The following is a 21,911-nucleotide window of genomic DNA, read 5'->3' on the forward strand; positions in this document are numbered from 1 at the left end:
GCGCTATCGATGTACTGTTGCGCTCCCTGTCTCTCCTGTTCGTGTGCTGCTCACAGTGTGCTGCTGTGTCTCTGACTCCTCCCCCTTCTCTTCACTGAAGCGCGCGCGTGTGTCTGTGTCTGCGTGTGCGTGCGTGCGTGTGTGTGTGTGTGTGTGCGCGTGCGTGTGCGTGCGCGGCCGTGTGTAACCCTCTCCTCCCTCTTCTCCCACGGATCTTGACCAATCACGTGCGGCGTTAACCGAAAGGGGGGAAAAACAGGAGGAAAAAAAAAGTCGGCTCCCATTAAAGCGGCTCCCTCTTAGGAGCCGGCTCATGTCGTTCACTTCAAAGAGCCGGCTCTAAGAGCCGGCTCGTTCGCGAACGACACATCACTACAGTGAAGCTGCGGGAGTGAATGAGAAGAGAGTTGCGTCGTGAGCAGTAATAGGAAGCTGATTCGAAACAAAAGTTGAGCGCGTTGTAGCGCATATTTAGTCAATGACATGTACACACAATTGTATGTACACACATATATTTTATCACTTATTTTTTGACATTTTAGGGGAAGCTGAGCTTCCCTTGCAGTCTTAGAGCAATCGCCTCTGGTTCTTACTGTTTTCCGTTGTGTTATATTTAGAGCCTAAGAAGTGATTTTCAAACAAATATGTGCTGTAATTGACTTCACTACTGCGTTAGTATAGGTTGACAACAAATTATGGCGCATTACTACTTGCATATGTGTTTGGGTTACATCTTCATCAAAACAGAACTCCGTTGTAAAACCCTAATCCGTTATGTTGGATATCATTTTCAGATGTACCTATTGTTGTGACCGATGAGTAACATATTGACGGGTGTTATGAAAATGGACATAAATGCAAAGTGAAGACGGACACATTTACGAGCACTTACTCCAAGCGTCAGTCATTACACTGATCAATATGCATACGCAACCTGTGCTCTACTCCATACACGACAGAACAGTAAGTCGTTTTAATACGCACAAACTAATGAGTTCCAGGGCGTCAAGGTCAAAACGGAGCGTTTCCCCCTTTTGTGAAGGGTGACATATAGCGGCTTTGTCGCCTCTGTCCCTTCAACCGAGGCCGGACGAAAATAACCTCAGCTGTCCCTGGCTGTCTCGCTCCATTTCCATTTGTAGAAGCCGACGGTGCTTCAGCTGTTTGATAAGGCTCCGACACTGACGCCACCGCACCTCACTTCCACCCATACAGGCTTTGTAAATAGGCCTTTGAAAGCCAGCAAGAACTGTTCAAATGTGTTCTTAAGCAAAATGATAGAAATGGTGTGAAATGGCGGCCATTTTAGCTAGCCTGATTGAAACTTGATGCTAGCCAGCTAACTTGGCAAACACAACGAACTGTTCAACACTTTTTTTTAAGTATAGGTACAACAATTGTGTAAAGTTAGCCAGGTCCTCCCAAAGCATACAAAACTTTAGTTATTTAAGCTTATGTTAATCACCTTGACTCTTCTTTGCCAGATCAGTCAGTCATGGAAGGCTCAAAAATTCCAACCGCCAAAAATGTCTTCTCTGAAATTAAATATCCTTAATATGGTTGGAAATTCAGAGTGCTGCAGCATCCCCCAGTGCACTGTGGTGCGCGCTTGACTCGACTTATTTTTTCTTTCTTGTCCCGTGTAGGTCCAACATGATGCTGGCAGATAGCTGGCATGCCTATTTTGGCGCAGCCTCCTTTCCAAAATAGACTCTTGTCATTTAGTGTGCAGATACCATATCGTCACTCACACGGTGGTTGCTTTCTGCTGCAGGGCAGATTGTACACTACCACTTATCATTGTGCACACATTAAAAACAAGTCTTAGAAAATTGAAAGCTTCAGAATGCATGCTTCCAATTCATAATATCGGGGGTCATATTCAAAATTATGAGAAGGTACTCTTGGTAACTGTTCCTTATTTTCATACGAATAGCAACTGTAATCATGACTTCACTACTGTGTACGCATCGGTTCATGTGAGACTACATATTGCGACTTTTTGCTTATGTCGCCATGGGAATGAAAGTCCATCACAAACCAAGGCCAACTGTAAAAGCACTGGAGCACATCATAGCTCGGCGCTATGCAAACATGCTCACCTAATGGCAGCAATCTGACTGGCTGCATTGTTAGCAAAGTGGCAGCCATGCAACTATAAAAGAACCTTTTAGGTCCATTTGTTGGAATGAGGAAAAAGCTCATCTCCATGGGAACTAATAAAAGTGGAAATAATCCACAGTATCAATAATACTCAATATTTAACCAGACACTAAGACAAAATAATAGCCAAGTGCGTGTGATCAATGACGTCAGGTCTTGTGTGATACATGTTGTACATTTTTAAGGGAACTCCAGAAAATTTGGGTTGGATTCTGATTTGAAAGGCATTCACTGTGGCAGTATAGGAAGAGATTTTGCTCTGCTCTTCCATGCCATCTTTGCTCTGGATACAAATATGGACAGAGAAGAGCGATAGCTCAAGCATCCCATTTTATTACATATACCGGTAATTATCCATCCATTCATCCATCATCTTCCGTTCATCAGGTCACGGCGCAAATAATAACACTTGCTCATCGTGTATATGATTTGTAATACAAGTCCACATCACCGAATAAACTATTACAGTGCTGGACAAATGCAAATGAACCCTGAAGACCGATATTTTTAGGCCTCGTCAGGACCATGTTACACTGGGATGACACATGGCCGTAGCATATTTTTAATGGCTACTGAGGAGTACAATAGTTTCTCAGTTTAGGACATTCCCAATTTACGAGGTTATGAATGGCGTGCAATCAAATAGCTGCACAGTGGCACAAGAAGGCTCAGTTACTACCATACTGACGTTTTCATTTTGGTTACAGCTGGAGCTGATGTAAAAGCGCTATACAAATAAAAATGTATTGCATTGCACTTATGGCCAGGAAGCCTTTCACATACAAATATTTAGGTACTGTAATCATGACTTCACAGCTGTATTAGCACAGGTTAGTGATTGACTCTCGATGCGCAATTTGGTTTACATTGCAGTAATTAGTAATTCCGAGGTACCGTATACAGGTGTTCGTCAAAAAATAAAATGTTTTTTAAAAATAGCATGTAATGAAAAAGTTGATTTATTTCAGTAATACTATTCAAAAAGTCAAAGTTGTGTAATGCATACCTGTTTCACTTTTTGAGTCGTATGACTGAAATAAATCAACTTTTTTGTGATACTCAATTTTTTTTTAATGAGCACCTGTATGTGTGTATCTACAGTGTCGAAATATCCATTCATCCATTTTCTAATCCGCTTATCCTCACAAGGGTGGTGGGGTGTGTCGAAGATTATCCCAGCTGTCTTCGGGCATTAGGTGGGGGACACCCTGAACCCATGGCCAGTCATTCGCAGGGCACACAGAGACGAAAAACCATCCACGCTCACAATCACACCTAGGGACAATTTGGAGTGTTCCATTAACCTGCCACGCATGTTTTTTGGGGGAATGTGGGAGGAAAATGGAGTATCCGGAGAAAAACCACGCGGGCACGGGAAGAACATGCAAACTCTACACAGAAAGGGCGGAGCTGAAATCGAACCCCGTACCTCTGCACTGTGAGGCTGACACGCTAACCAGTCTATCTTCTATATGAATACATAAATCTCTCTCTCTGCCTTAGGGTGAAAGCTGAATGGATCCAGAAAGATATTCAAGTCTATATTTTTAGGACTCCCTTGGACCATATTACACTGGGAAGTTAGTCCTTAAATAGGGATTAGCATGTTATTCATGCCCACTGAGGAGTATTGAGAGGGATCTGCACGCAACTTTGAAACATTTGTGATATGAAATGCCGTTTGAGCGTTTATTCAATATTGCGCTTTGTCCAACTAGTAGTCCAACTTCAATAGACTAGTTGGATAACTACATGTCAATTTCCCCTTGAGCACACGTATTTGGAGCCCTTGAGCCCCCTGATCCACCTGTGGATGGAAGTGACTCATTCCATTGCATGGCCCATCGCTTTGACTGATCCACACGACAGTTGCTCGGCCACATGATGATTGAATTGTTGTGAAGATCTGAAAGATCACCACACCTAAAACAGCAAACAGATCACAAAGCATGAATGACATTCAAAACATGACTATACCTGAGTGCGTAATCACATTTTTGCAGTGTGGAGCAAACCTGTATTTGCTTCCCCCTTTGACCAGTGATTGACAGCAGCAAAGTCGTCTGGACCTTCACATGACTAGGCCCCTGACTCAAAATTCTAGCAGAGACCAAGTATGCCTGTACTGCATTTTATTCAGTTGGTTTCTGTGTTTGGAAAGGTGTTCACAATCCTCCATTTATGCCGCACATTTGCAGTACATGATTTAGTTTGAAATTGTATCTTGGGCCCCTTCCTTTTTCTGCATTATTCGATGATCGGATTGTTGGAATGTAAAAATATCCTACATTTAAACTGTCCAAAGTATGACACAGCATTGCACACAATGAACAGTTGGTGGCATATACTTCGCCATGATGCACCTGGAACAAATGACAAGAGTGATATTAGTCATGAAAGCTGTATTTAAACCTGAAGGTCATTTATTTTGTAAACATTTTGGAATGTATTTTTTTTTTAGTTAATGCTAACGTGTAGGTATTGGACATTTAAAGGCCTGTGTGGAAAAAAAAAGCTGGACATACTGTATTTGTTTTGGTTTTAAGGTTATTTGTTTAGCATCTGGTTGTTTTTTTTTAATTGCTTCATTGGTGGTCATGTAAAATATTTTTTAATAGAATGTAAAATTCTATGCAACAGAGTCAGTAATTAAAGAGCTTTAGTGCACCAATAGAAGATATCACATCAAGTGTTCAATCACAACCTTGGAAATGTTTTATTTCAAATGGACAGTCACAGAATCAATAACACACACTCCAAAAAAAAAAAAGATTAAATAAGATTCATCTGCCAGACACACAAAACATATATTGTGACACTGTCGAAAAAGTTCTCTTGGCGCGTTGCATTAGTCAGCTGCTATTAAAAACACCATGCTGCATAACCCATGGAGTATTTTAGCATGAAAACATAGAGCACCTTGTCCCAGTCATTGTTATATCCGACTGGCGTGTTTCTGTGAGGTTGTCCACGGCGATGACCTTGATGCCAGTAGATGACAGGACAGTGCAAATTCAGACAGCATAAATAAGTTAAATATGTATGTTGTCAGTCCCGTTGCAGTTCTTGAAAGCCACATTGATTATAGTCAACAGTATTTACACAAAAAGTGGCCGTGGGGCAATTATTTACACAAGTGGATGATGCACCCGCTGACTAAATGGGGCACAGTGTTTATTTGAGGGAAGCCTTCATTGTTTTAAGTGGATGAAGCACCCACTGACTAATTGGGGCACGGTGTCTATGAAGGAGGTGTTTATTTTACTAAGTGGATGACACACCAATTACTATTTTGGCCTTGGCGTCTATTTGAGGGAGGAGTTTATATGGATGAATTGAGTCATGGTGTTTATTTTAGGGAAGAGTTTCTTTGTCTGAAGCAGATGCTAGATATAGCAACTACCAGGGGCACAGTGTCGATTTGAGGAAGTCTTATTAGTCTTATTTGAAGGAGGTGGCTATATGTCTCACTGGATGATGCACTGGGCCAAAAATTGGTGGATGGCGCCTATTTGTTGGTAGAATTTTTGCTCTAAGTGGATGCTGCATTGGTCAACATATGGTATTGCACCAATTTTTTTTTTTTTTTTGTGTCAGAAGTGGATGATAGACTGCCTGCTATTTGAGTTGCAGTGTCTACTTGAGGGAGATGTTTATTTTTTTCTTCATTGATTGGATTACACTGTCAATTGAAGTATGTTGTTTATATTTCTTTGGTGGATTATGCAACTGTCAACACATTGGGGCACAGTGTCAATTTAAAGGAGGCATTTCTTTTTCTCAAGTGGATCCCGCACTGGCCAACTACATGTGGCATGGCTTTCATTTGAGGAGAAGCAATTATCTGTCTTAATTGGGGCCACTTTCTGAGCAAATACAGTATTTCACCTTGATGTTATGCAGAGTGACTAAGAGCACAATACTGTAGAATATTTACCGTTAATGATGCAAATCCTATATGACCAGAAAGCAAGTATGAGTCCTTAATGCTAAGGCACTGCTTCAAACAAAAAGGAGCACACCAGCAGTGAGGTGTGACAGCAATTAAAACAACTACAGTGTCTTTTACAAGGTGGATTTCTAAGATGCAACACACACACACACACACACACACACACACACACACACACACACACACACACACACACACACACACAAATGTAAAGCAAACAGTCAATATATCATCAACATGGCCGATACAAAATGAGTCGTTTTATACAAACAGAGGTGGTGGCTCAGGTCCCTTTCTGAGCTGTGTTGCATGTGCTGTGCATACATGTATGTACACTTAAAACTCTGCTTATTATATTTATATGTAAATATACATCAGTGCAAAATACTGACATGTTAGCATCATGAAGCATTTGCTCTTCCTCAAACAGATAAAGATGCCAACATGTTTAGCGTTTGTGATTTGAGCTACTAAACTTCTGTGTGTTCAAAACTAATCAAAGCCATAATGCAATGGTGTGTAGTCTACATATGCCTTTTTGATATGCGTGTGTGTGTGTGCGTGTGTGTTTACATATACATAATCTCTCAGGTTAAACTACCCCATCGTGATCTTTCTTTTCGGCTACTCACAATATGAGCACACCAATGTCTGTTAAGTATTAGTCACGAGAGGAAGCAATTTGACAGAGAAATTGAAAAATATTTTCTGAAAATAAATAATGCTTATCCATTACAACATTTATATATGCCTTCTTTTGATGAGGCCAACTGAGGCAAAAACTGTGGTCATATAGAAAAAGAATTAATAAATTCTCGGGAATTTTCCATGAAAATGAACAAGAATTGATGGAGAATAAATGTTGCATACAGGGAATATGTCTATTCTATGTAGCATGCATGTTTTCTGTGGTTCACTGAATGAAATTGACTAAAATACTAAATGAATTAAAAATCGTTTTTACATAAAATGCCTTCATGACAGTTTAAAGACAGAAACTCTAATAAAAAACAAAACAAAAAATCCCCAGAAAATTTCCACTGCTTTTGCATCAACAGGTTATGTAAAAGCAACCCTCGTGTTAAAAAATCTATTTTCATCATGATAAATGTTGGATGGTGGCACGATATATTAGTGGTTAAGCACATATGCCTCACTGTTCTGTAGTTGAGGGTTCAAATCCTGGGCTTGTTGTGAGGAATTTTGTGTTCTCCCTGTACTTGCACAGATTTTCTTCTGGCACTGAAGCTTCAGCTTCCTCCACACTCCAAAAGTGTCCGTGTTGGGTTTATTTATTAAAATTTTATTAAAATTGTCAATGGGTGTGAGCGCATGGGTGAATGCTTATTGGTCTACATGTGCCTTGTGATGCCCAGGATGCACTCTGCCACCGGCCCAAAGGTCAGCAGGGATAGGCCCCAAGGTCACCCACGACTCTTATGAGCAGTATCGAAAATACCTGTAGATGCTTGGATAGAGTTTGAAATCAGTGCTCACTTTGTGAACAACTTTTGCGCAATAAAACCAGGGAGGGGCCACACATGACCACTCAAGTGGTCTTTCTGGGATATTGCCACAGGTTTAGTACAGCACAGAAAACCTCCACTTCCTGTAATGGATTTGGATCCCATTTTGTCCGTCCTCCTGTTACTAAATAAATATCTTCCAAAAGAGTTGATAATACTGAACAACATCTGCAAGTGAACCCAACACAGACAGCAGCATCAAAATCCTGATCAAGTCCGTCAGCCACATACTCTTTGAAGCAGTTATGTGTGCTATTCTACTTACATGCATGCATTTTCTACACATCGCAAGGATCTAATCGCTATGATCCTCCCATGTGGCAATAATGTAGCCAAACACTACGCTAGATGCTTGTGATGTGCACTACAAACACTTGAATTGTGCATATAGAGCCTTTGGCATTTTCCCATCAGTGGTCTTGTAAGTACACCATATCGTTTGCCTGGCCGCGCGCGAACACACACACACACACACACACACACACACACACACACACACACACACACACACACACACACACACACACACAGACGCACGCACGCAAATGGTTCATCTGGACAAAATGAAAACATATATGCTTCCCTGATGTCTGTGCAGAAGAAGATAGTGGTTTCTTCATGTGTTTTGTCCACGTGTCAAAAGGATGGATTTAAAGGTCCGTGCTGAAGGTCTTCTAAGGCCACAATGTTCATTGGTGAAAAGTCAAATGTAAACACTAGAAGGGAAAAAACAGGGAGCAGCGTTAAGATATTTGAATGTCTTAGGGAAAAGACCACTAAGGCCCCTCGAACATTATTGACTGGCTTTAAAAATATGGACCCGTGTTGTATTCGATAAAACTAGGAAATGTGACCATCAAATATTCCTGCTGTTCTGACGTCATACAACAGTAGTTGACAGAGATCAAATAAAAGACTACAAACCACTTTTTTTTGAATTTTTTTAGTTTCCTTGTTACAATTATTTGCCAGTATTTGGTCAAGTAAAGTCAGACATATTCTATCATTTACAGTGTCAGCAAAATTTGTGTTTATAATCAGCCGTGCTTTTTGTTTATTTATTGTGATCATCGCTATGTTTTGTTTACTGTTCTAAGTCATGTTTTTTGTTTGCTTGCAAGGCTACTTTTTACAACTGACAATGTTTTTCTTAATCAACGTCATGTTAATGCTAGTCATTTTTTTGTTTACCATTGTCAGCCATGTTTTTTAACTTACTTATTGAGATTATCAGTCATGTTTTTTTTATGTTTCAATGCAGTACTGAGGGCGGCACGGTGAGCGATTAGCACGTCTGCCTCACAGTGCAAAGGTCCAGCGTTTGAATCTGGGAGCCAGCCTTCCTGTATGACATTTGCATTTTCTGCCCCTGCCTGCGTGGGTTTTTTTTCTCTTGTAATTGGGGTCTTCTCATTACTGCACCACATAAACTTTTAACAAATTAGAAGCAAATCTTTTATGTACTTGTTCACGAACCTACATGGTTAAAAATAGAGCACACACCTTATGTCATAAGGCACTTCAAAGAGTCCTGGTGTCCTGTTTCAAGGTAGATCCATTATTTATCTCTTCTTCACCTTCCTCATCCTCCTCTTCTTCTCGCCACCCACCAAGATGCACCGGTGTGACCAAAGACGGCGTAGAACCAACGTGGGCGAGGAAACCTGAAAATTTTGAGTTTGAATCAACACACCAACTACAAAAATATCTCTTGTATTTTTGCTCTCTATTGCAAAATCCTACAACATGCCTGTAAGACTTTTTCACTTTATGTCTCAATAGAGTGAACACCTCAAGAAATATCCGAGAAGAAATTTCCAGAGTTCAACCAACATTTTCAAGATTTTGCTCTATACACAACTTCCTATTTAAGGCCCTTCGTTGCTCTGCTCATTTGCAATCTAACACCTGACCAGTGTTGAAATTACCAGTGTTGCCATGTAGCTCAGTCATTGGCACCGTGCTATGCCAAAGCCCTGAACTTCTCTGCGGGTGCGACGTCTGCTGGTGGAGCTGAAGAGACAGATCGGTGTCAGTAAAAGGCGAGCAAGTGCCCTTGTGTAAGTGAATTGGAGCATTGGGCACCCAAGAGAAAAATTACCTCGTGCAGGTAGATAGCATGAAGGCTCATCTCTGCTGAGGCAAACTCCGAGTGCAGCGCATTGCTCCTTAAACGGCTATCACTGAATGACATACTAATAGAAACACAAAACATATCAAATGTGGAGCATTCATTTTTTTAATTGCCTTTCAACGATCATATAACATGTGTGTCTGCCCAGCCATCAAGTGTAATTCAACCACCAAATAAATCTGGAGTTATCTGCAGATCAGCAGGCACGTCATATCTGCGAGAGAGACATTCCGCACTTCTGCCACACTGTTACATGGCAGTGGGGCTAGTTACATAATAACTATAGCTTCACCAAGTTTCTCCATCAATTAGCGTATAGCTGGGCTCCTAGAGCTGCCATTGTCAAGCTACGGTTGGAGTGCAGAATTTCGAAGAGAAAAGGTAACCAGAGCTGGCGTGCGTCTAACAGTGTTGCCAACATGAGCTTCTGATAATCAGCACACACTCACTCAACAAAATTGTCAACATGGGAGGGGGAGGTATTTGTGTTGGGTCACGTCATGCGCCACACCACTGCACTTTTTGACAAGTGCAATTCAACAGCTTGCTGATGAAATGCTTCCTCTGTGAGTAAAAATATGCTGGGATTGGATTGCCGTTCGCTTTAAGTTGGTGAGCGTTTGGGTTTATAAAGTAAAATTAGCCTGTAAGGCTTTGCACACACCCTCAATTCATATCCAGTGGGAATCCATCGGGGTGAATTTAATCTGCTCTGGGATTTGAACCAGTTCCAAAATAACAATAACACCGCATCAAGAGTAAGTCGTGATGGCAATGTAGCAGCCGTGGCTAAGAATGACTTGTTCTACATGCACTTTCTTACAGAGCAAGTCTTCTAGTCTTGTGAATGTGAACATGCCCAAGGCTATATTTTAACTCTTGTTACTGTCCTTTGAACTAAACAAACTCAATCAGAATAATGTAATTTCTTTTATACATCACGCAATGTTTGAGGTCTGTTTTGTACCTGTCGAGAGTGGTTCGATCACTGTGGTAGATGGTGCTCTCTTGATGTATTGAGGAAGCTTGGTTGCGTTGCGCGTGTCCCCGCCCAGTGTGCAGCAGCTGGGAAGTGGACAAAGAGGCCAGGACACTGGCGGCGGCTGATGCTGCCGTACTTGGTGGGATAAAGCGGTGATCTCTGCCTTGTAGTCCTGACGCGGTGAGAACGGGGTGCGCCAGGACGCTGGCCAGCAGATTTTCAGGCTGGGAACAAAAACAGCGATGTGGTGAAATAATTTATAACAGCTTCACAGAACTGGACTGGGTTTGTCTGCAGGATTTTTCACCCCGGTAGCAGACTCGTTGGACTGCAGAGAGGTACACAGAGGAGCCTCAGAAAGCAGGAGCTGCGTGGAAGGACCGCCTTGCGCGTCATGTTGCACCTTCTCCTTCAGGTGGCTGATGAACACCGAGCTATCCAGCGGTGGCTGCCAGTGTGGATTCTTAATGGTGAAGTGCATGAGTGACAACTCCGTCTTGCCGTTCTCGGCCTGCTGGTACACCGACGCCTCCGTCTGGCCCTCGGACAGCCACTGCAAAACCATCAGACATGTTAAAATATTTCATTAGTAGCTGTGTGTGTAGACTGTGTGGAGGGGTAATGAACTGTGTGGACACACATACTGCTTTTTAACATCCTAACACATGGCAGGGAAAAAAATACCGGTAATCATGTGTGCTTAATGCTCTTACAATTCGTGGTGTACTCAAAATAACACGCTTAGCAAATTTGTCCATCAACAAGACTCCTCCCTGAAAGCTTAGACTTGTAATATCAAGGCAGACCAGTAAGAGGCAGCATGGTAACACAGCACAACCACACTGACGGAAAATACAATGATAAGAGAAATAATTAAAGAAGTAATAGAAGCTCGACTGCTTGTTTGTTTATCTGGTCTACTCCTTGTCATTTGTGGTGAATGACTTATGAGACTTGTAATACAAACACTAAGCACAAATAGTAGCTCCTTTGGGAAAGAAAAAAAAAAAGAACATAATTGCCCGCAGGGTTTTTCCTGTGGTGGCCGCCTCCAGTTGATTTTGTGCCACCCCCAGCCAAACCGATTGATATTGCTCAACACAGCGTAAAGCGCCAATTCTGCTGATTGAGGGATTGATGTCCCTCTGCAGCAGCTTCATATTTTAACTGCAGTTGCAGTGTTCCGCCACGAGCGATGCATTATATCAGTAGCAGTGCACAGGAAAGCAACTACCGAAGAAGAAACAGATCAAATCATATCATTCCACCACCAGGTCTCCTTATCTACTTTCCTTCCAGATGATACACCAAGTACTTTCCTACTTGTGTCCCTGATCACATTAGCTGTAGTTGTCCAGTCATCTGGAAGCACATCCATGACTGCCCAGTGCGTGTCTCAACTCCTTCCTAAAAGTCATGCAAGACTCTTCCATTTTCAGCTTCCACCATTTTGTCCTCTGCTCTGCTTTTGCTCTCATCATCTTCCTTACCACCAGAGTCATTCTACACACCACCAAACTATCCTGTCTGGCTACACTCTCACCTACCATTACTTTGCAGTCACATCCAAGCATGTCGTGTATATTAAAATAAAAGTTTCCTTTCACTTCAAAGTAACGTTTGATTTTTAGCGTTGCATATATGGCAGGGAAAATCAGCAATCAGCAAGCCTCGCGAGGAGGAAAGTCATGCCTTGGTGAAACAGAGCAGAGAAATTAACGCAACAGCCAGCTAAAATGTAATAATTCATGGTGGTGACAACAGGTGGAAATTTGGTCTGAAACACTGGTGATACCGAGGGTCGGAATGTCGGACTGAATGAGTCGCCGAGGCGAAGCTACATAAATCCGTTTCCAATTAGGAACATAACAATGCAAAGTGTACATGATTGAAACCTTATTCTTTGATTCCTCTTTCCATCTCATCAAAAAGAAAAAAACACATGAGCCAGGGTCTTTCACAAGCTGAGGTAAATAAATTTACCTGGCTCAGACATACTGAGGAAGTCATGCACTGTTATTCATGCCAAAAGCACTGCGCCCAAACACAGCAGGCAATGCTGCCTCCCTTGTGACACAGTCATCAACCAACTACAGGCTGGACACATTTAAAAAAAATAAGGTGACAACTTTTCACAAAGCAGCAAAGAGGAGAAGTATATTAAAGATGGTAGTACCCAAAATACTCAACCAATAAAGTTATAAAAACTAAAATAATATAGTTTAGATAGGTAGTTCAAACTTTGCTCAAATAACTGGTGGGGAAAAAAAAGCTCAACTTTGCCAAATTAATTTTCTGTATGTGTGTACTGCTTGAGTCCTGCTTACAGTTGGATTCCCGTGGCGTCTGATGTCCATCTGTGCAAAGGAGCAGATGTCTCCCACACCAATCACCTCCACTGTAAAGTTCCTGAAGAAGTCGATGATCTCGAGAGACTTGTTCCTCAGCAGGAAGATGAGAATGAAGGGCGTAATGATAGGACTGAGCAGCTCCTCCAGGATGAACACCTGATGCCAGCAGAGAACGGTTTAGTGTGTTTAAAAACAGTACATGAGATAGATGGCTGCCAACAACTTTGGAATGAGTGAAATGATAACATTACACGAGCATTGTCATTTGATTGTTTTGTATTGATATCTTAGTGCATTTTTAACAGTTTGACATTTTTACTCCAAATATGACTCGATTGTGGTGTCGTCGTCGTTTGGTGATACACTACATTGCAAGAAACAAAACCTATGTATGCCGAGTGATCAGAATCACCCGACAACCCTTATTAAAAAAAAAAATCATCCTAAATTGAATAAAAGTGTGACAAGGCTGCACTAAACCAGCGAGGTTTCCTGAACTCACCGCTTTGTACTGGAACAGCTGTGCCACCTCGTCACGGGTTTCGCTCTTGTTAGCACTTCCCCTCCAGTGGTCCGGCATATAGTGGATGTGGGCCAGCATGCACTGCAACAGCTGTTCTGGGCACCAAACCATATGCTCGTCTGGGATGAAGGACCTTGTGTCGGACAAAACAAATTTTGGTGTTTACTAATGTGTACGCAGAAACATTAGACACAAGGATTCAACAACCCACCTGGTGATGGTGATAACCACCCCAAGCACTGTGATGCCAGTCAGAATGTGTTGCACCGTCAGGACGTCTTCGTCGTAGACAGTCAGCACAATGAGCACGGCCAATACCGAGCCCGAGAAGAAGGCGACATTTTTAGCCAGAACTGTGAGCAGCGGCGACGTGAAAGAGTTCATGTATTTGGACGTGGGCTTGTAGCCTCGGCCCAAGCGTCCGTGCAGCTCGTGGTTCAGCTCATTGAAGTGGCGCAGGTACAGTCTTCCGTAGAGAGACCAGCGACGTGCGCCCAGACTCCCGGGCTCGCGGCGGACGATCTCTGTGTAACTGAAGAATGCGTAGAGCACCTGCCACACCAGAATAAAGGGACATAGCAGCAGATTGGCCACGCCCATGAGCAGGATGACCCTACTGAGTTGTTGCGCCAGCTCCAGCCGATTGCCGCTGCGCTTGTACTTGGGGTGCAGGTTCCACTTGTTCTGGAACAGCGAGCCCGGGCCCCAGAAGAGGATGAGCTCAAAGTTGTACTTTAAGCCCTGCGTGAGGAAGACCACGTCGCCCACGAGGGGGAGCTGTATTCGCACGGGAAGCAGGGATTTGTTGATCATGGCCACCATGTAGTTCTTGAAGCGCAGGATGCGGTGATAGATGTCCAGTTCTGTCAGCTCTTTCTTGTGGATGCACATTTGCTGCTCTCGCTGCAGGCTGATGAGACGGTCCTGGACTTCCTGCCATGTGAAGTTGCATAGTTCATCCTGGGACAATGAAGCAGAGGATTCAAATTTGCACATTAGCAAATGTGCAAACTAGGAGGAGTGGATACAACAACATAAAAGTTGAAATGCTTTTACTGTCTTCAAAAGAGATGTGTGTAATGTGAATGTGTAAAGTGTAGGATAATTCTTGCTCCTTGGGTTATTTTGACAGAATCATGTCACGAACATTGTCAATTGGGAGTTGTTTGAAATTGTGAAGAAACAGCATAATGTCTCCTATAAAATCTCAACTCATGAATCCATGTGTACCATTCTGATCTTCAGCGCTTTAATGTAGAACTGCCGGATTTCCCAGTAGCTCAGGACGTTGCAAATGACCTTGATGAGTCGATAGAGCCAGAAGATGGCTGCCATGATGAGAAGAAATATGATCCAACTGTTCTCTTGGATGCTGAAGGTAGACATTAAGACATACAAAACAAAAAAAGACATCTTACAGATCATGCATAATCTTAGCTATATGTTTCCAAGTGGCAGGCAGAATAATGTTGGAAAGTTAGCAATCTTGGGAGGGTCATTAATTTGAGTGGAAAATCATAATGCTACAAGAATATTCCTAAAACGGATGGAGGAGGGAAAAAAAACAGGTTTTTCAAGTAAAAGGTTACCATGCTATGAGAATGAGTTGTAACAAGATTATTTTTTAAATAAAAGTCGTAGTTTTACAAGAGTAACATTGCATACGAGAAAAAGTCATAATGTTACGGGAATAACAGTGTCACCATGGGGGAAGTCATCTTTTTGGATAAGGTTGTAATGTTACAAAAAAGGATCGTAAGGTTGAGCAAAAAGTCATAAATGTTTGTGATAAAATAGTCATTTTTAGTGTACCCCCCACCCACACACACAATTTTATAAGAATGAAACAGTAATGCTCAGAGAAAAATAACTTTTCATGTACAAATAATGTAACATTATAAGAAGTAAGTTGTATTATGAGTCCTAGTGTTATGGTGAAAAATACTAATTGTCTCGGGAAAATATCATATTGCCAGCAGAATATATTAAGAAAATTCTAATTTCTCAAATAATAAGTCATAATGTTTCAAAGGGGATGTCTGAATTTTAAGAACCAAACCTTAAAATGCACAAATGACCCTAAGCGGAAACTAGCAGGTGCATATCAATATATCATCATTAAATATGCATCACAAAAAATGACATTGTCACACAGCCAAACAGTCAATTTCAGCCCTTGCGGCTTTATCATTTGAATATTTGAATTTAACTTGGCAAGTCCTGGGCAGTGGTCGTCACAAATCCTTGTTTTATGATTTTGCGAAAGAAAAATGACCTGCACTTCAGCGACAACGAGCCAAACATCTATTTACATATCTTATCCTGACACAACTATGATTATGCAACTTAAGAAAGCGTCATTGGGATATCAGAGAAGGAACAAGAAGATCTCACAAAGAGTTCCAAGAAGTTTTGCGTGACTTTTTTTTTTTTTAGATCTTTGTGTAATCTGTTGAAAATAAGCACAAGCAAGACTACTGTGGAGGAAAAATATGATAACATCGGACGGAGCTTGTTCCTCACAGCCTGCCAGCAAAGTCTCATGTGGCAGTCAGCTGCAGCCAAAATGCATCTCGGCTGACCACTTTTACCTCACTGAGACGGATCAATTACTGAACGTGCAACACAACAACTTCACAGTGTCATCACCGCTTAAATGCCGCAACAGGAAAACCAATCACAAGGTACTAAAATAAAGGGAACAATCTCCTTCGAACAAAATGACTTTAAAAGACAGAAATAAATGAGTTTCAAAGACCACACTGTGGACATCCTCGTGGTGTTTATGATAACTTCCATCCACCCATTATCTGAACCGCTTCTCCTCTACGAAGGGCGCGGGCTTGCTCACAACACCCTGCGTTATCTTAAATAAAAGTTGTTTAACAAAGCATGACTAGTTCAATTTTTGTATTCACTATAAGTCTGAGTCTGTTTAAAACTAGAAATGTGTAGTTACTGATGACAACAATGTACCCAACAATTTGAAAATGCACCACAAAAGCATTCACGGTTTTAAGACTTTGAAAACAAATTCTGACTTTTTTCAGGTTAAATGTTGTTCTAGTCCAAGAGGAGAGTCATATTTTCTTGACTAAACAAAACATCATGTTGTATTGTTAACAAGAATAGAGAATGGAGAACTTTGCTAGAATAACTATTAATTCAAAAGTATGGGCAACTGATGAAAGTCAAGAATATTCATCTTTAAAATGTCCTAAAATATGGCAGATGAAGTGGAACAAATGGGTTCTTACATCTGAGTGCACTGCTGGCTGGGCAAAAGGGCATCGGGGATGGTGACCTTGCTTCTGTCCAACGGGTTGTGGCCCGGCCCCGTGTGATTGACAGCACGGTTGGCGAACAGGACATCATATTCCACACAGTTGACCAAGAACGTCGTGAACGTGACGACGAACAAAAACTGACTGTTGAGCACAAACAAAAGAACACTTAAAGCTTCAATACCACAAGACTTGGCATCGATCTGCCTGTGCTTTTTCCCCTAAAAAAATCCAAAGAAGGAGAACCGTGTCTCCTCTTGTTGACATCATTAAACGAGGTGACTCCGAAGGCTAAACATTGTCGACCAAATTTGTCCACCCCCCCACTTATGTCAATACCATTCAATACAGCACAAAGATATGGGTAAAAATAGATGGAGAAATACCATCAGTGTAGATGACAAATATTGATTTGAGAATCTGAACTCAACACGCGTTGTTGGGGTAATCAAGTGTAACAGTCAGTGCTGTATTAAATATCATGAGTCATTATGGCTGTCACTGTACAGTTATTAGTTCATAACGCCATGTATTAACGCGACCCGTGGCCACATTCAGACAAACAGCCCAACAACACCTAAAAATAGACATGCCCCCACTGGTCGAGCACAGAAAAAGTCTCAGACAGCCGGAATGGAAAATAAACAATAAGTGAGAGGAGGTCAAGTGCTGTGTATGATTGAAATAGATTGGAAAAGTCAACATAAATCCAAGCATTTTTAGTTCTGCTTGTGTCAAATATTTAACAATGATTGAAAGTGTTGAATTCATCCAGGTGACGGAGTTCATGTTGAAGCCTGGGGGCATATTTAACCGTGATGAACACAAAAGCAACCAGCAGCATCTATCTGAACATACACAACGCATCCTGTTGGAATGCACAAATATTTATAATATATCATACTCACACAAGTTCAAAGAACTCTGACAGCATCATGCAGGCGAAGCCATTCTTTTGATGAAAATGATAGATGTGGACGCACAGGTTAAGGGAAAACATGGCACATTCATCTGAGAAGTATAACTTCAAGGGGAAAAAAACAAATATGAAGCTCCATACAGAGGTTAAATTTTTTTGGAGTATAACCATAGTTCTGGGAAATAGATGCTTAAAAAATCTTGGAGCTCATCACGGCTAACATTGGGATAGTCACTGAGGAAATGTGTGAAAAAATGGGCCACGGAATGGGCTACAATAATGAGTCTGGCTGCTCTGTAACTAGTTTCTGTGCATCATGGACAATCCAACAGCATCCACTGCAGAGCACTACCTGCAGGCAAAAAAGCAGCTTCAGTGACAGGCAGCTGTCATTGCTCTTCTCCACTGATAAACGAAATCCTCCCTCCTCCATGCCATGTCACTCCCCACAAACTCTGTAGTGTCAACATTTTGCACAGTGATCATCTCATTCTAGACTTTCAGACTGCAATGAAATGTTGACCTCTATTTTATTTAATTAAAAATTGGCATGTAAAGATCCATTTAATTTCATATTTGTAATATTATCTATCTATCTAGCTTAGCTTGTAGCAGATTTGTGCATATTCCAGCATGACGTCTTTGATCCACTGGTGAAAAGGACACTTTGATTCACTTCTCTTTCATCTATTACTGCTTCAAACAACAAAGTGAATGGAGGAAAAGTGGTTAAGATGGCACGACTGTCTGTTTTATGGGTTGTGTTGTATTATTTTGTCATTTTATATTAAGTGTTCTTTTGATGGCGGCGCAGGCACCCGCAGCAGCTCCTGTTGTTGTCTGTTGTCTGTTTAAGAGGGAGGAAATTTCATCCGTGCTGTACAGCACAATTGACAATAAAGTTGTACTTGATACTTGATCTATCTATCAAGGTGACAGTTAGGTCTCCTTTATTGATTTTTTTTATTTTTAGAAGATCTTAAGCCATCCGGCATCACAGAATGATTCTGTTGCACTTTGGGGTTCCACTGACTTAACTAGTAAATCTGCGTCCATAAGGCTCAATGCAATAGCACACGTCACAGAAAAACAGACCAGGATATTCGAGTGAAGAAGTTATCCAAGTTCTTGATGTGGTGCCATGAATCTGCAACACAAATGTCGGGAAAATGATGAGAGGATAAGGAAAGGGCATCGCTGCGAGATTTTTAAAACTGGTACGCCACTTTATTTAGTTTGTTTACCTTTCAGGCCTTCAGGCACATGGAGCAGCAAGTCCTCCTCCCCGGGTGGAGAGTCCTCCTCCAGGTCCTCAATCCTCTGATACTCCCGGTAGGCTTCCAAGTTGGCCATGGTTGTGCTTCACATTCTCCACTCAGTCGTTCAACTCACTGAAGAAAGACCTACTATGTGTCACCGTGCAAAACGAAGACCTTCAAAAGCGTGGCTACATTCTTCAGCTACCGACTCGAAAACTCCAAGTCAGCCTAGCTACAAGCTACTTTAGCGTGGCAACTTACGATAGCTTGTGACGTAACGCTCAAAATCTCCCCGAGGAATATTCCGTTAATGTTATTGTTGTGATACGCCAACCGTACACAATCAAATGGCCCCGCGGCGAGTGTGAAGTAGTCGGCTAGTGTGGGAATGATTCAGCCAGTCGAGCGTGGTCATGCAGAGTGCACTGTTTGTTTTGTTCCCGACTCGCTCCGTCCATCCGCTGGTGTCGAACTCCTTTTTCTCTCCGTTCAGCGAATACACAACGGGGACTCGCGTTCTTTCAACCCGAACGCGTTGGTTGAATCGACCAATCTTCAAGTTCAGCCAGTTCTCTTCCAAAAATACAACATACATTACGTGTGTTCACACTGTTTTTGTCTTGCACAAACAAACGTCACTACAGGTTTCGGACGTGACAACTTCCGTTATACTGTTGTAGTTTTCACGAATGGTTGTGCGATTTCATTGTCATGTTGTTTCGGAAATCCAAAATAAATTAAAAGACACATAATTTAATTTAGAAACGTAATATAATTGTGTGTGTAAGGAATTGCCCGATACTAAAAAGGTTAAAAATAACCTCTCCGCCTATCGTGAGAAGTGCATTCTGGGTGAATTCAATATGGCGGCGCGCTTGTAGCCTCAAGATAATGAACTAATTTTTGTTCGTTTTTATAAAGATAGGCGTTAACATGTGGTATTGGTGGAGAGTAAGCTTTTCCGCACCAGTGCAGTCACTGTCGCTACATCTGCAGTGTAATAAAACGGCTGGTTTATGGAAATATTCACGGTAGGGTAATGTGGCCCCCTAGTATGGTCGAATGACAGCTTAATGCTTGTTGCTCCTTCAAACAGTTTTGCTTAGTCGATAATAGGCTTGTATGCACGTTGCTTCTTTAGTTCATTTAAACTTCCAGTGTAATCAGCTTTTGTTCGTTAATTTGTTTATGTGTGGTGCAAATTTGATATATCGTAATTAACTAATTGAAAATAGAAGTAAATTATAGCCATCCAGTCAAACATGTTCAGTTGTCTCATTTTGCTTTTCGTCAATTTCAAGTGAAGTAATTATCAATTAAGGCCAGTGTGTAAAAGTAAGCCAATATTAACAATACAAAATAATAAAGAAACTACCAGAAATTGTTCAGTTAATTACAGTTTATGAACTACTAATAGAATAATAATCACTGAAGAATTAGTATATGGTTGAGGTTTCACTTAATTGTACTTGTAAAAATTATTTTATTATGTTGTAGTTTTGTATATACGTGGTGATCTACGGTATAAATAATTATTATTTCATTAGTAGCTGCTAATCAGCTTCTCGGTTTAATGGGACAATTGCTATAGACAATGTATGGCTATTTTGGGGGCCCTAACATTTCATTTTGTATACAGATTGCATTCATCTTCGGGATCCAACGTTTTGTGCGTCTCACGTCAACATGGGAATGTCGTCAGTCGCTTGTGGAGCGTGGCTCATAGAGCTCTGCGACAGTCAGCCACGCAAGCATCCAAACGCTCTGGTATGATACTGAGGTTCATCTTCACACCAGCTGTGCTTACGGTGTCCGGGCGACTGTTTTGCCACACCGCGTACTGCAAAGCAGATGTGAACAACAACATCCCAGTAGAGACTGTGAACAAAAATCCAGAGTTCAAATGGCACATTCTGTGGGAGTTTGTGAAGCCTCAGCTGTTTGCACTCACATGTGCTGTCGTGGTAAGCCAGTGCACGTAAATCGAACGAAACATTTATGGCGTTATAATCAATTTACTGTATTGTTTTCTTTTCAGCTGGCTTTTGGTGCAGCCATTTTAAACATTCAAATCCCTCTGATGCTGGGGGAGCTGGTGAATGTTGTGGCACGCTACCTGAGAGAACACACTGGGAATTATATCCGTGAAATAAGAGGACCCGCTTTTAAATTGCTTGGACTGTACGGCATCCAAGTACGTAAACATTTTGAACAAATGATCCATATATGACACTGCTGTAATTGCTTTAAGAACTGGAAATGTACGACAGGGCTTGTTAACAAGCGGCTACATCATCCTGCTCTCAAGGGTCGGAGAAAGAGTGGCGGCCGACATGAGGAAAACCCTTTTCGCGTCGCTACTGAGGTGTTTATTCCTAAGTGTCCTTTTACTTAAACCACCTGTCCCATCGTTGAGATACTTTTTGTCTCTCAGGCAAGATGTGGCGTTCTTTGATGCTAACAAAACAGGACAACTGGTGAATCGCTTAACAGCTGACATTCAGGAGTTCAAGTCTTCTTTTAAGTTGGTCATCTCTCAGGTACAACGTAAACATTACCTTTTTTCCCCTCATTTATACATTCACCCATTTTCTCGAGTGTTTGTCTTCATTAGGGTGCTGTGTGAGCTGGAGCAATCGAAATAAAGTCAATACCAATAAAATACCACGAGGTGGCAGTATCGTTCTGCTAACGTCTTCCTTTTCCCTTGCCATAAATAAGTCTGCGTAGTTCCCTCATATAGTTGAGGTTTCACTTAATTGTACTTTTTTAAATTTTAGTTTTATTGTGCTGTAGATGTGTATATCGGCGTTGATCT

At 41.6% G+C, this 21,911-nt stretch overlaps 3 protein-coding genes across 21 annotated transcripts in view; 1 reads left to right on the top strand and 2 right to left on the bottom strand.

Moving 5' to 3' along the window:
• The window catches only part of obscnb (obscurin, cytoskeletal calmodulin and titin-interacting RhoGEF b), a 66,497-nt gene extending 64,852 nt beyond the window's left edge, over window positions 1-1,645 (bottom strand). For all 15 annotated transcript variants that reach the window (XM_019878854.1, XM_019878860.1, XM_019878862.1 and 12 more), the window contains exon 1: window positions 1,466-1,645. The gene's annotated coding sequence lies outside the window, so the exon portion shown is untranslated. The remainder of the gene's footprint in view (window positions 1-1,465) is intronic.
• A 6,500-nt stretch (window positions 1,646-8,145) lies between these two features.
• atg9b (autophagy related 9B) lies at window positions 8,146-19,738 on the bottom strand. Of its 4 annotated transcripts, none has more exons than XM_019878863.1 (15): window positions 19,355-19,738; window positions 19,079-19,225; window positions 18,938-18,981; window positions 17,824-17,888; window positions 16,889-17,059; window positions 14,862-15,003; window positions 13,843-14,591; window positions 13,611-13,764; window positions 13,085-13,264; window positions 11,065-11,310; window positions 10,743-10,981; window positions 9,743-9,836; window positions 9,570-9,654; window positions 9,145-9,305; window positions 8,146-8,357 (listed from the first exon to the last, which is right to left on the bottom strand). In XM_019878863.1, the coding sequence occupies exons 2-14, from the start codon at window positions 19,185-19,187 to the stop codon at window positions 9,163-9,165; spliced, it is 2,421 nt and encodes an 806-aa protein (XP_019734422.1). In that variant the 5' UTR covers window positions 19,188-19,225; window positions 19,355-19,738; the 3' UTR covers window positions 8,146-8,357; window positions 9,145-9,162. The 4 variants fall into 4 exon arrangements, with proteins under 4 accessions (XP_019734422.1, XP_019734423.1, XP_019734425.1 ...); XM_019878864.1 differs by having other exon boundaries at window positions 17,824-17,885; window positions 18,935-18,981; XM_019878866.1 differs by having other exon boundaries at window positions 19,079-19,240.
• Window positions 19,739-19,945: 207 nt separating this feature from the next.
• abcb8 (ATP-binding cassette, sub-family B (MDR/TAP), member 8) lies at window positions 19,946-21,882 on the top strand. Of its 2 annotated transcripts, none has more exons than XM_019878884.1 (5): window positions 19,946-20,124; window positions 20,733-21,057; window positions 21,132-21,287; window positions 21,402-21,458; window positions 21,528-21,882. In XM_019878884.1, exons 1-5 carry the CDS (start codon window positions 20,027-20,029, stop codon window positions 21,546-21,548), a joined length of 657 nt encoding a protein of 218 aa, XP_019734443.1. In that variant the 5' UTR covers window positions 19,946-20,026; the 3' UTR covers window positions 21,549-21,882. The 2 variants fall into 2 exon arrangements, with proteins under 2 accessions (XP_019734443.1, XP_019734442.1); XM_019878883.1 differs by having other exon boundaries at window positions 21,364-21,458; window positions 21,528-21,878.
• Window positions 21,883-21,911: the final 29 nt, after the last annotated feature.

Source organism: Hippocampus comes, unplaced genomic scaffold (assembly GCF_001891065.2).
Source record: "Hippocampus comes isolate QL1 unplaced genomic scaffold, H_comes_QL1_v1.1 scaffold85, whole genome shotgun sequence".
Lineage (NCBI taxonomy): Eukaryota > Metazoa > Chordata > Actinopteri > Syngnathiformes > Syngnathidae > Hippocampus > Hippocampus comes.